This window comes from Mirounga angustirostris, unplaced genomic scaffold (assembly GCF_029215605.1).
Source record: "Mirounga angustirostris isolate CCGP_5_RB_7025 unplaced genomic scaffold, mMirAng1.0.hap1 SCAF_12, whole genome shotgun sequence".
NCBI classification, from domain to species: Eukaryota; Metazoa; Chordata; class Mammalia; order Carnivora; family Phocidae; genus Mirounga; species Mirounga angustirostris.
In genome coordinates this window covers 40,508,454-40,523,290 of record NW_026991720.1, presented here as the reverse complement: position 1 = coordinate 40,523,290, position 14,837 = coordinate 40,508,454, and the positions used below count along the sequence as shown (strand labels likewise).

The following is a 14,837-nucleotide window of genomic DNA, read 5'->3' as shown; positions in this document are numbered from 1 at the left end:
ATGTTGGGACTGAAACCAGTCTCTCCACATGCATTTTACCTAATTCTCTCTATCCCTACTCAGAGTGCATGAGTCTTGGCAGTCTGTTTTGCTGCAAACTACACCCTTCCTGGCCTTCTCTGGGTTATAAACTCTTGTTGCTGCTAATTTCCTGCTCAGCTCCAAGTGTTATATAACCACGGGGCTGAGCAGAGCCAGTGCTCCCTGAGACTGTGCTCTGCATATCAGGTGGTAGAGGAGGCAAACCATGAAGACTGGGAACTTGCTGTGTAGTTAAGGATGCTCATCTGAAATCTGATGAGCGGTACCATCCCTGTTTCCCCATATCATAAAGAAGAGAGAAATGCTGTGTAACAGGTGACCCACAGACTCTGAGGCATGCCCTTATATCATTATGCTGGTCAGTTAAATGCATTATATGATGGTGCTGTGACAGGCTTGACAAAGAAGGAATTCACACAGAGTTGAGGTGAGTTATACTTATGTGACTTAGGAAGCAATGATTTTGCTATCAGCCTTCTTGGCTGTATCTGCTCCCCTTTATCTTCCTAAATAGTACTTTTACAGTACAACAGATCTATGGGATATTTTTGGTACCAAAGTGGCTGCAGCACCCAGATCAATCTAGATAATTTTGTTCATGGAGGGGTACTATGTATCACAAGATGCCGAGAGGTAGAAACAATGAATTGGCTCTCTGGTGGCCCTTCCAAAGGCAAATACCTGCAAAGTGGGGGCAAAGGAAATTCTTTCATCTTTTCAGCTAGTGTCTCCTCCCACACCCTCTAGTATGGAACCCGGGCTGTTATGATGAACAGCTGGTTGGTAAACTAGGAGGGGAGGGTGAAAACTATTATGATATGAAGAGGATTTAAGCAATATTCACCTCTGGGGAAATTTTCCCCTTGAAGCTGGGTTTGAGTTATTTCACAGTACTTTCCATGACACTGAAGGCTATCAGGCCCTTAAGTTTTCTAAAATGTTTTGAATCCTCTGGTCTCTGCCTTTCCCAGGCTTCACAGAGACTCCAGAGAGGCTACCGAGGAGGTAAGGACAGCAGGAGAAAAATGGAAGAGATTGAGGTGGAAGTCAGGGAAGGGAGAACACGAACATAAATGGGCGGCTAGGAGAGGCCCAGAGAACGGATGGAGATGAAGGGAGAAGGCTTGAGGGTGGCTTGGGTGACAACAGTGGGGAGGCAATCCCTAGCGTTGTCAGGAGACAGGAAGGGAGAGAATGGAAGAGGTGGGGGAGGCAGGGATTTGAAAGTGATTGGTGAAAGCCTAAGCCTAAGGGATATAAAAGCAGTCAGGGAAGGAAAAAGGAGAGCTGGGTAAGTGACGTGCGATAGCACATGCACGCACACACACGCGCATGCATGTACACGCGCATTGCTAGTAACGCGGGGCTGGGCCCCCCACAGTCGCTGACTGCACTGTGCAGATAGCACTCTTCGCAAGAATTTGTAAATCATACCTTGTTTTGTTTAAGGGCACCTTTCTCTTTCATATGAGGACAGTCCTTCCCCGTCACCACAGCTTTGATATCTGCCACCGGCACTGCAATTCAGAAGAGAAAATGAAAGTCACTACACCGTGGGAGAACTGAGATGTCAGGAAAGAAGCAGGGCTGAGCGCGGAGTCTGCGAACACAGTTGTCATTCCTCAAACCACTGCAACACGAGGAAAGAAAAGAGGTAAAAAGAGAGAGACGTCAGGCAAAATCCCAGGGCCAGACGCTAAAATGGATTCTTATATTCTGCTCAAAAGCATCCCTGGGGAGACAAATCTATGTTCACAAGCAGAATTTGGTTCACTAAAACAAATCCCTAGGAAAACCCATCATTGTTGTGTAGAAGTGATGGTATCAGAATCAGCAGTAATAATACTACGACCAGCGGTACTAATACTGTACTAGCTCCTGCTACCAGAAAGAACACCAGGTGCTTCGCACACATTGCTATCTCTTGCTACAGTAGTTGGATCTATTAGCTCCTGAGTTTTGGATAATGAGGAGAAGCAAACTTACCAAAAAAAAAAAAAAAAAAAAAAAAAATCGATCTGGATCTGAACACTCACTCTCCAAATTCTCGCTCTCTACCATCTCGTTAATTCTCACAGCAACTCTGTGAGATAGGTTTTTTTTTTTTTTTTTTTTTTTTAATCCCTAGTTGACAGACAACGGAAGTAAACTCAAAGAAAGAGAACATTCTTTTCTGGTAGGGAAATGGTAACTGGTATTTACCTTGGAGATCCTGAGAATAATGCAGTTAGATAAAATGATGTTATCTCATGTCTTACTCAAGACTTGGAGGAAGATAAAAGACGAGGACAGGTTTGTGCATTTAAAACTTCTGTCAAGATCATGTGAGAAAGAGAAGGCAGTAAGATGGCTTGGAACCACACTTTTAAAACTGTGAAGTCACCTGTCCCTCTCCAATCCCTAATCTTGTAGTCCCACAAGGGACTGCGAATCCTGGGGCCCACTTAGGATCTGCAGAAACTTCGAGTAATCAATGCCTTAGACTCCCTTAATGATGAAGATGATGAGAGATTTCATAATTAAGGTTCACATACTTTTACTGAAGAATTGGGTTGTGGGGGAGAGATTTAGATGAAGATGAAATTATGAAACATATAGAATATCAAAATGATGCAACAGGAAGGCCCTTTAAAGCTAACATTTTCCAGGTCTCCTAAAATTGCTAAGACTTTGTTCAAATCTTGACAGCCCTAGAGCTTTTTCTAACCCTAGAGACAAGTGGGGTTGTCATGAACTCTTCCAGGAATCTCGGCACATACTCCCTGCAATCTGTTCCACCACATCTGCTCCTTCATCTTGAAATCCTGATTCTAGATCGCGTTGGCAGGCATTACTTGTGCTGACCAATATCTGGTTTTCCCCTCTTTCTGGGCATATGGAAGACTACACTTCCCAGCAAACTTTGCAGTGAGGTGGGGCCACATGATTAGGTCTGGCCAGTGAAATGTGAGAGGCAATGGCATTCATGTCTCTTCTTGAAGGAAGCAGTAAAAAGTCCACGTCCATCAGCCTCTCTTCAGAAACTGAAGAGGCCACACATTCCATCCAGATGCACAGCTATGGGATGGCACGGCAGCCACTGGCTGTGTCCCTGAGGGACTGTGTAGAGCAGTCCTTCCATGGCCCATGCCAGTTACATAATGTGAGTGAGAAATACACTCTTGTCATAAGCCACTGAGATCTGGGAGCTGTTTGTTCCTGCAGCATAATGCAGCAATGTGGCCTACCGTGAGCAGTGTGATCTTTTACCTTGGATGCCTTCCCTGCCCCTTTGGATTGGCATCTTCCTATAGAGGGTCTCTATAATTCCTGGACCTACTTTTGACCACTCACGGCCTTCAGCTCTCCTGAAATCCATTTTTATAACCAATAATCAGTCCTGTTCCCCTCAGTGGTCAGTCTGGTTGCCTAATCACTACCCCAGGAGGGGTACTTTAGGAGGCACTTTAGGAAATTGGATTGACTCCATGTTTGCTTTTCAATTGGACCTCCACCACTGAAGTGAATTTGTGAAAGAGTTAACCTACCAATTCAAAAGCCTTCTCAAGCTTCAGATGGAGTTCGAGTCACAAGTACCTTGCAAAAAACGTCATTTGTTGTATGATATATAACATGGTCAACGAACTAGAAAGAGTTTCTACAATCTATAAATACTAAGTTACCCTTTGGCTTTGAAAACCCATCATATGGAACGGGACAAGAGGAACACAAAAGTCGATGGTGGGAGTAGTCTTCAGAATCTCTAATGAGAAGGCTTTAGGGGAGAAAAGGCACTTTTCCGCCCTGCTCATAGCAGTACATATTCTGTTTTTTAATATGTATTGTCCCCTGTCAGGAGACAAGCTGCTGTATTACTCACAGGATTATGGCTAAGAGGAAACACAAAATTCTAAAAATACAGTGTGGCTTTTAAAGGTTGCTCTTTGCATAGTTTTTCTCTAGATGCACTGGAAGATTAGGCATCAGAAGGGCTAGAATGCATCCTTTCTATTCCCATGAGCAGAATCAGACTCCTATCTCTTGAATCGACACTCTGAGGAGGCAGGAGAGGGCTCTTGATTGCTTCCAAGTCAGGCTGGTGTTTCCATTAGGCTCTTTTTATGTGGGAGCAGTATAAAGAAGTGGTGCCCAGAGATAGGAGAAATAAAAGGGTCCCTGCTGGCGCCCTACACCCCACTCTAAATCCTTGGGGCATGGCTTCATTTCTTTCAATCCTTTTCTCAGTTTGAGCCAGATTGAGACAATCTCATTCAATACTACCATTTCACAGATGGGAAGACTGAGGCCTAAAGAGAGCAAGTAAATTATGCAATGTCATCTTGTTAGTGGGGGACAGAGTTGGGACTGTTTTTTCTTCTACTCTATATGCTCTCTTGCTTGGTCATGGCTTCTCCCTATGTTTGGAAGGTGTCAGCACCCCAAATCATGCTGAACATGTGGTGATCACTTCAGACACTCCAGGAAACTCTTCAACTGCTAGTATCTGTGGAAGGAACTGGAATTGTGATTTAAAACAAAAATACAATTGAAAAAGGAAGTGTGGCCACCAAAATAAGTTTAAGCTTTCACCACTGGGAGCCAAACTGAGGCAGAAAGCACCTCAGGAAGTAGCTAGTAAGCCATGAGCACTTGCTCCATAGACGCTCTTGTGAGTGGTGATACAGAAGAGGGACAGGCAGATCCCACCCCTGCACAGTTCCATGAAGAATCTGATCTCTAATCTGGCAGCGCAGAGCAGTGGGAGGGGCTGTGCCTTTGGAGTCACGGACTGGCTTTGAATTCTAGATCCACCACTGGATCTGTTCCACTTGGGCTGAAGTGCTTGGAGCCTAACCGTCCTCGTCTGCAATGTGGAACTCTGGCATCAGCTGTGTCAGAGAGTTGCCCCAAGAATGACGTCCTAACGCTGGAGCGGGATCATTGTTGGCTTTTCAGCTAGGCAGTGCAGGGTCGTGGTTAAAAGCTGGGGCTATGGAGTTAGATGGTAGCAGAGATCTCTGCTCTACTGTTTACTAACCATGGGTTATTAAAAGTCTTCTGTACCTCAGTTTCCTTGTCTGTAAAAGAAGGGCAATGATGTCTACCTCTCCAGGTTGGTGAGAGGGTAATTTATGTAGAGCTCTCAGCACGGTGCCTGGCATATAGTAAGCACTCAATAAATGTTGTTCGTAATTATTCTCGTTATCAATAATCAAAGTTAATTGTCTCTGTAGGTCAAGGAACCTGAATTATTCATGGTGCTTCGGTGACCCAAATTGCCCACTTTGCTTTGCTCTCTCAGCTGCTCCTCTCATCCTCTGTAACAGGCTTAATCGCCTTGTGAGGGGGTGAGCCTTCTCCTCCCTGGCCCCTTTGATGTGGGAGTGAGGAGCTCTGGCCTAGATTCTTTCAAAGGGCGGCACTGAGGGGCCTGGGGCACGGCTGGAAAGCCGCGGAGTCTAGTGTCTAGTGGGGACGATGAGATCCTGTAAACGTGGTGATTGGGATGTGGGGCCGTATCTCCTGCCAAACAGAAGTAATACGAGAAGAGATTTTCTAAACCTTTTGGGGTGATGACAGCTAGGGAGAGGCCCTCGATTTCTACTCACCCTCTCTGTATTAAGAAGATTCAATTACACTCTTTGATTCATCAATATCTCAATATTCAGCACTGATTAACTCGAGGGGCAGAAGACAACTTCCCCCTTGGTCTCAGGAGAGGGCACTCATACATGGCAAGAGCAATGGCACTTGATATTAATTAAAGGAACACTTCATTTTTCTAGTGGAATGAGGTTTATGACTTCTAAGGGCTCTAAGAGGATGGGCAGAATGCGGAATTGGAATTAAATGCAAACCAGTGACAGGTCCGAAGCAGTCAACTTAAGTTTCCTAAGCTGAGGCCTGCTCATCCCAGGCACATACTAGGTCCATTTTACTTCTTACATGAATACACGCCCTCCCTGGCTCATACGCGCATCCAGATACTATCTCACCAACACACACACACACACACACACACACACCCTCCTACGTGCATACACTTGTACAGGTATGCATTCCTGGTTTATCCTGCAATGGAGATAACCTGGTGATGGAGCAGCTCTGTTGAACTCAGGTACTGGCTTGCAGAAGAAGGGGCAGCTAGAGTCTTTGGAGCCATTGTCAGAAGGGACCATTGTAACCCTTTCCCAGAACCAGTATCACCGTGGCCACTACCAGAAGCTGTCTGGAGATTTGCAGATCTGGCCTTGCTCTTCTGCGACCACCCTGGCAAGCTGTTTCTCCCTGGCTTTGGCACTCCGGGTTTATAGCTAGTCACTTTCACCTGGGCTCTTGGGGGTGCAGGCCTTGGTAGAGCTGGGGGGTATCAGCTTGCCAGCAAGCTGAGGAGCTGCCCCTACAAGGCTCAGACATTCTCTAGGAACAGGGCTCCCAATCTCCTAAGCAACGGAACCAGCTAGAATGGGAGTGCTACATATAAAACCTGCAAACAATGCCAACCAAATGTCTATCTATAATAGGGTTATATCCCTATAAAAATGGGGATAAATAATATGTCCAGTGAGTGGGAGAGCCAATTCACTGGCCCACATGGGGAAAAAAAATGAATCAAGCTGTGTGTGTGTGCGTGTGTGTGTGTGTGTGTGTGTTCGTGTTCTGCCCAGACCATTTTCCCTATTTCCTGATCAGGTTAAGAATGAGACTATGGAAGATTTTGTGTAGAACTTCTGGTTGCCTTGAGCAACAGTAATTTCTAACTCCTCATTTTACCACTGCAGAGCAGTGATTCCAAATTGCTGACCTCTGGAAAGTTCTAAGTTTATGAGGGAGGTTTTACCAGTGAGTTTTTCACCAGTTAATAGCAAACAGAGGAAAATGAAGACACAGCTGTGAGTTTTTAATAAAGCTAATTTAATTTAGTAGACGGGACTGTCCTATATTCCAAGATTAGGTCTTTCAGGTCTTTCTTATTGTTTTTCATGATCAAGAGCCCCTTTTTAATGAAAGGAATGCGATATTAAATTTTAGTTAGATCTCATTTTTTAATAGACTTTTTTTTTTTTTTGCCAAAATTAAAAGTTGGCAACCCACTGTCAATTCACTTTTTTTTTTTTTTTTGCTCTTCTAAAATATTTACTTACTGGTGAAGCCAACTTTGGGAAATCACCATGCAGAGTAGAGTATCTAGCTCAGGGGCTCTCACTTTGAATGTGCATTGGAATTGCCTGAGAGTCTGTGAAGACCGAGATTGCCGGCCCCTACACCCAGTTTCTCATTCAGCAGGACTGGAAATGAGGCTGCAAAACCTGCATTTCTAGGAAGTTTTCAGGAGATGCTGCTCATGGTCCAAGGACCACCCTCAGAACCACTGGTCCAGCTTGTCCATGGTGGAATGGGCAAGGCTTTCTGAGACCTGAAGGGAGAGTCCTCGTTATGTTGCCACAGTAGGGATGCAGACACCAGCTGACTCTGCACTCATGCCTTTCTGATTTCCTGCTCCTCCCACTAACGGGGCTAATAATGTGCGCCGGCGAAGTCGTGCTCCTATGATGGCAAACAAGATCGCTTTCTGAACTAAATGACTCTATGAAGACCAGACTGTTGCATTTTGATGCTGGAGGAAGAGAGAATGTTCTAGGCTGTCCACCTGATAGGTCAGCCCAGAGTCTGAATGTGTCAGGAGCTTCTCACTTGTGGCTACTTGTTGCCTTTGGTGGCCACGGGCTGCAAGGAAGGCAGCCCAGAGCTGACTTCCGTGGGCCCTGGGGCGACAAGCGGAAAGGCGCTGGGGCTTGGGGGTAAGGATTTGGTCTGGGACACGCTTATATGACTCATGCAGGGTCAATGTGACTTTTGAAAGCTCTTCAAAAGTGTTTCTGTTTTCTCACTCTTTGGGTTCTCTACCTGGGATATCCTCTGACACCATTTTATCTCATTTATCATCTAAATTAATTCATCACCCTGGTGTATTTTAATGTTTAATGTTTCTATAATACCTGGTTTAATTTGTACACTTATTACTGTCTAAAAACCTGGAACTTGGTTTGGTGTTGGGCTAAAATAATTAGCAAATTACTGGCTCTTGGAAACATACATGTTAAAATATCATACAGAAACAGCAAATAAATACAAATACAAAGTATTTCAGGGAATAGTTTGCTGACAATAGAATGTAACTGATCATAGATTTTTCTGAGTGTCTCAGTTACTTCTCTGCCATTAACGCTGCATTATAATGATGGGATACACTAAACTATAATGAATAAATGTGGTAGGGACTCTCGTGAAATTATTTTGGGTCACCAGAAAAAGACAATTGACAGAGTCAAGTTTCTATTGTCTTTGCTCCCTGAAACAGCACCTGGAAAGTGGTGCAAAAGTGGATGTCTGAACTCCAGGTTTGTATTTTTCAGGAAAGATATGTGAGCATTCCTTCTGCACCCTCCCCTCTTCAGCCCCAAACCCATAATCCATCAGGGTCTCGTGCATGATGGGAATGCTCGGGCTGGGACTTACAACAAGATGAGACATGCCCAGTGGATTAATTTGGGTTGGTAGTTTTCCTGCATGCTATTTTGTGACCAGGAAGCTAAACCAACCACCCAAACTCAGTCCTCCTACACAGGAGAGCCACTTACGTTTGTCCTGCAGGGAATCGTGGGGCACTTCTCCCTGGGGACTCTCTTCCAAGTCTCCATAGTGTAGGACTTTGTGGTTGGGTGAAAGTCGACAGTACCAAAATTTGTCTGAGGGGAAAAAACACATACAAATTTATAAGGTAAGTGAATCTGATTTCCAAAAATATCGACATCTTTATTTCGTAAGAGTCTTGCCTAGGAGAACAAGCAATGCATTTGATTTTAGGTCTTCAGGAAGGAATGAATTCTAGAGCCCTGGGTAATAAGTCCCCTTTTGATTTTGATATTTAGTTAGCACTGTCCTGCTAACCATTCGGGAGGTCATTAAACCCTTCAGGAATAATGGCATCAGGTTTTCTGAGGTGGCAGTTTCCAGAGGGTTTATTTAATCAGTATCTATAATGACTATGGGAATTATTCCTTGTCCACGTAAGCCTGGCAAAGGTGGGGAGGTAGATGTAGAAAAACCAGCTTTCTTGGAACTCTTCTGCTTCCACATTCTTCTCCAAGATGTTAAGACTGTTGAGATAGCTGTGTGCCATATCTTAGTTGGTGCACCAGACCCCCACCTCTGGGGCTAATACACACAAATTAATCCAAGAATGAATTATTAGGATGCTAGTGATAGACACAAGGGGTGGAATTCATGAGAAAATCATCTAAATAATTCAGGGATTTATCCAAAGAATGAGGATAGTCCCAATCGTCTCCTCTCCGATTCCTAGAGTTTAGTTCTCTAAATAGACATGACTAGAAGGGAACTAAGAGATACAGTCTTCCAGTTATAAAATGAGTAAGACATGGGGATGTAATGCATAGCATAGGGAATATAATTGGTAACCTTGTAACAACTTGGTATGGTGACAGATGGTTACTACATTTATTGTGGTGATCATTTTGTAATATATAGAAGTATAGAATCACTATGTTGTAAACCTGAAACTAAACAAAATTAAAAAATTAAGACAAAAACAAAGAAATAGGCATGATCAGGGCCTTAGAGTCATTCTTACAAATAACCCCCTCAACCTAACCTGCTCTGCATTGAAATGTAATAAAAATGTTTGAATAAGCCTGTGAGGTAGGAAGGAGGAGGCAAAAAACACTTTTATAAAGAGCTTAAATTATGACAGCAATCTTCGTGAAGCACTCAAGCAAGGCTGTGCTTAGATGCCTCCTCCTCCAGGAAGCCCTTTCTGATTACTACTTCTGAAGGGACTCTCCCCATCTTCTTAGCTGCCCCAACATCTTCCTTGATTATGGGGGCCCCCATGTGAAGCATCTTGGTATTTCTCATTATTTGCCACAAACCCTAGGGAATCAACTTGCCCTAGCAGGTGTCCTATGAATAATTACTGATGGAAGAGGACTCAGGATACTCATGAGCCCAGACAGTATGGAGACGCCAGGGCTCTCTAATGACAGCCCCTGTCTTCATAATGACGCTATCCCAACCCCTTGGCACAGTGCCTGGCACATAGGAGTAGCACAGTTGGTGTTGGCTAAATTGATATATGAGGACCCAAGGGGACTTGGTCAAAACACTTAAGACATGAAGCATGTATGACCTTGAAAGCATCCATGACCTGTAAGCCCCTCTGTACAGTCATGTAGTTGGCGAACATGGTGGCCTTGGTCAAGTCACCTCATTACTGTGTCTACAAATGTATTGTTTTCAAACTACTCTGATTAGAAAGTACTCCATAACACCTAAGGAAAGTGGGTTCCTATCTAAAATTACCTTCACTGCAAAACTTATGTCTTAACTAGGACTCTTTTAATAGAAAAGAAAGTGTTAAAAATGGAAGGAAAACCACACAACGAACAAAGAAAACGCCCAAACTTGATCCACAAAAGCGAAATGCCTCTGTGATTCCCATCTTCCTCATCTATAAATAGGGTTTGAGAATTCTTTAATGTAGTCAGAATATGGCAATCCATATAATTTAAAAAGAATCTGAACTCTGCTGGAAAAATTTGAGAGGAAAGGAAAAGTTATTTGATGGCTAGGGTAACACCTGGCATTGCTCAATTTTTAAAATCATGTTAAATCTACACATATAACACAGGTCATTTTCCTGGGAGACTATTTCAAAGGGAGAAAATAAAGTTACTCCCTGAATAATCTACAGTCATTTCAATTAGGCAAACATGTAATCACCAGTTCTCCATGAGGAGAACACATTTGGGAATCGGACTCGTGATGCACAATAGGAATTGTGAATTCCAAAGGAGCAGGCGGTGCTCTGGTCGTGAGCATCAGCAGTGCTCCTGGGGGCCCTGTGGAGACTGCACAAAGCCAGCTGGAGAGATTTACTATGAAGCTTCCTTCCCCTGATACCTCAGCACTGGGATTTTTAGCTAAGTGGGTAACTGAAGGGTCACAGAAAGCCGGCAAGGAAGTCAGTGAGCTGTGCACTGGGACACGCTGGTCTTATTCTGAGTAAGGGCCCAACCTGTTCTTTACAGGGACCCCTCACTTCTTAAGCTGGGATAAGCTCCAGGGGTAATGGTAGTAACCTAAAACCCAAGGGCCAATATGATGCAATCAAAGATCACTCATTCTCAGGATACTGGGGGAGCATTACAAAATTTAAGTGGATCAAGCAGATATACTGTGAAGTAAAATGCACAACTTATATTTGTTTGTAAGACTTCAAAAATTTCTGCTGCATATGCTTTCAAGGGACGTTTCCTTATCCAGTGAATATTTGCAGAGTGCCCGATGCACATGGAACTCTGCTGGGTACAGCACAAATTCATCAGGGTGAAAGGCAGACATGAGAGACAGAGCCAAGAAGTTCAAGGATGAGGAGCTCCCTTGGTTCTTGGTGGCAACTGAGAGAAACATGGTGGAAACACTTGTCTCCCAGGCTTAGGAAACAGGCACAGGGACTCAGCAACTCTGAGTAGACTGCAGGGAAAACTAGGAATAGGGAAGGCCTCTTGTGCAGCGTATTCTTCCACTCAGAAACTATGAGAGGACGGTGGTTATTTATCACGGTTCCTGGAGGCAAAGCAACCACTGTCTTCGCAAAGTTGCGGTGCGTGTTTACTGAAAAGAAACACCAAAGGCCTCTTGGAACCCTGGCATATCGATATCTGGGGCACAGCTGACAGAATTTCCTCTGGCTAACCCCTCTCATGCCCTATATGAGTTTCTCTTTCTCAGGCTACTACTAAAATGGGAGAGAGCAAAAAGATCTGGATGTCATTAATGGAAGGGATTGCTCCGTTCCTTCCTCCCCATCAAACAGGAAGTCTTGGATGGATGACAGAACACTGGAGACAGGGGCTGGAAAGTCTTGGGGAGGCTGTTTTGACTCATAAGCAAAGGGGTGGATGCCATGACAGTATCTTCCTCGGGATGGGGGCTGGAGTCATTAGCTCTGGGAAGGTTTAGAGGATCATAACTTGTGTGTGTTTGTCTCAAAGGGGGAGCTGCTGTAGAGCTGAGCGGCCAGTTCTGAGCAAGAAAACACACCGGCTCGTTGCGTGAGGCAGTTTCCATGTCAGCCAGCAGCAGCAGCTTGATTTGCAGTTTCTTTCATGGTAAGAAAAATGTGTATTTCTTTTCAAAACCCAGCATGATGTTTCTAGTTCCTCAATCCCCCTGGGCAATGAATGAGTGGATTGTGTCACTAAAAGCAATTAGCAGGAAGCAGTGAGAACATTACTGAAGTTTGTTTACTAGCATTTAAAGAATAAACAGGAGTTAACATAGAGGTCTTCCAGTCAATTACGATTGTTAGCACGTTAATAACCATTTCTCCATTCTCCAAATTCAGGAACTGACAAGATAGAGATAATTCTGTGCTTCACTTTCTCGGTCTGTCTCTGTATGAGTGCATGTGTGTGGGCGTGCATGCATGTGTGTGTGTGTGTGTGTGTGTGTAGGATCAGAGAGAAAAGCTGGTTTCAGAGCTCACAAGCCTGGTAAGAAGTTCTCCAGGGCTGATTAAAGCTATTCCCAATGTCGCATAGATCATTACGGAGCTAATAACCACTGACAACTGTAATTCTTGCAGCACTGTTTGATAGAACTTTCTGCTATGACAGAAATACTCCATAGATACTTATCCAATAGTAAGAAAAGAAGTTTTAAATTTTATTTACGTTCAATTAAATGAGCCATAGGTAGCTATATCCAACAGAAGACCGTTAGTCTTTAGCACCAAGGCTAGACGCACATTTGGGACTGGCCAGTGGGACTGCAGGGGGGCCCAGCAAGCTGGATACTAGCTACCATGAGTGTGAAATGCTGGGAGGGTCAGTGAGGCACAGGGCACGGCAAGAACGGAGTCTTGATCGGCTCTGTCGGGGACTCGGGGGGCAAATGGCTGCTGGCCCAGGGGGCCCTGAGAGTCCTGTGTTTGGGAAGCAGGTGGCCTTTACTAAAGTAAAATCTTAGGGCACTTCTATTAGGATATTGGAGCTTTCCTAGGTTAACCTAAAATGTGCAACATCTTTAGTGTGCTCAGGTCTTTCTCCTGCCTAGGTCTGAAGCTTCCCAAGTCATAAAACACAAGGGATGCAGCAATGTTTTTAAGGGGAAATGTCTTCTTTGAGTGATGAGATACGTCTGATGAGATTGCTCTATTGGTCCAGTAAAGGAAGACAATGAATACAGATAGAGACAGAGGCCATCCTGCCTTCCAAATCTTCCTCATTTCACTGGATAATCTTTAGAACGAGATGGTGTTCTGATTCCGGATTCTGTCTCCCTGAAGACTGCTGCTTCCTTTCACAACAGAAGATGACTCCAGAACCCCAAATCCTTTTAAAAATGGTTTGGCCTAACTGCTGCTTTGGAGTCTTACAGACCTGGGCTCCACACCTGGCCCTCACACATCAGCTAAGTAGCCTCGGCCAAGCTGTAAGAACCTTAGAGATCCCTACTCCCCTTTTGCTACGTAATGTTAATTATTATCTAAAACATTTCGGCATCCTGCACAGAGCTGGCTCACAGCTATTAGCATCTTCCTCTTTTTCCCATTAACGGTAACCCCTCTTGTCCACTCCTGCTCGCTCCACCTTCTGAGAACAAGAATCATCTCTTATTTTGAGCTACTGGAAAGTGCTTTGTCCCTGAAAATCAACTGGATTTTCTTCCTTTGAAAATATGTGTTGATTTATCCCTTTTTTTTAAATAAAAATGAGTTATGATAAGGTTTAATTAAATATTAAACAAAAATTTCAATCAACAGTGGAGGAAGAAACAGCCTGTTCCTAACGAGGGTTCATTTGGTTACTATGCCTGAATATACCACTTGGCTCTAGGTTTTCTGAGTGGAGACACCGAGATAAGGTAGATCACCCTTGGCAGGGACACGGAAGCATGCTAGTTCCTCGGGGCACATGCTTTGCTCACATCCGAGTTCCAAATTAAGTCTGTCATGTTAGTGCTTAGAGAAGGTGGTTGTGTTAGTGCTTAGAGAAGGGATGCTGGCCAACAAAATGGACAACGTTTTCAATGAGAAGCAAAAGTTTCATGCTATCATTTCTTGTAATGACACTCCAATGTGTAGCCCTGGGCTCTTATCAAGACTATTCAACACGAAGGATTCTGAAAGACTCTAATCTCTGAAATATAAGGAAAACGGAGCAGTTCTTGATCCTGCAGATTCTCACGATGCAAATAATGGCCCTACCATAGACAACTTCTGGAATTTCATCTGAATTCGGTCCCACAGAAGCCCAGGGGACACAGAAGCAAGGCAATCTATCTCATTGTGAAGGAGTCGGAACAGGAGCCTTAGATACTCTGTGGTGGGAACAGAATGGAGTGAGGTTGGTATGTGACGTCCATTGCCACTCTCCCACCTGTGTTTAAAAACCTATATTCTGAGGATCTACAAGCTAAAATTAATGCTAAATGTCACTAAATCATGTTTGACAATGTGTAAAGCACTCTACCCTTACTTACAACTGGCATCATTAGACAGATGAAGAAACAGGAACATAGAGAGATCTAGTAGGTTGCCCAAGGCCACCCAGCTAGCGAGTGGGGAAGCAGAGACTTGAATACCACTTGAGGTGTCTCACATGACTTACTGCCTCCAAGTTCTCCAGTGTGGCCAGAATTCCTAGAAACCCAGATCTGTGAATATCTCCATCAGTCTAACCAAGTAGCAGAGCTGTGCATGAGGCAGGGAGAATGATGGGTAGGTATTA

General features: G+C 44.1%; 1 protein-coding gene across 10 annotated transcripts in view; it reads right to left on the bottom strand.

Moving 5' to 3' along the window:
- Positions 1-14,837, bottom strand: part of ELMO1 (engulfment and cell motility 1) — a 520,853-nt gene that overhangs the window by 15,264 nt on the left and 490,752 nt on the right. For all 10 annotated transcript variants that reach the window (XM_045864408.3, XM_054505224.2, XM_045864407.2 and 7 more), the window contains 2 exons: positions 8,664-8,771; positions 1,477-1,559 (listed from right to left, as the gene is read on the bottom strand). In XM_045864408.3, coding sequence (XP_045720364.1) covers positions 1,477-1,559; positions 8,664-8,771 — 191 coding nt within the window. The remainder of the gene's footprint in view (positions 1-1,476; positions 1,560-8,663; positions 8,772-14,837) is intronic.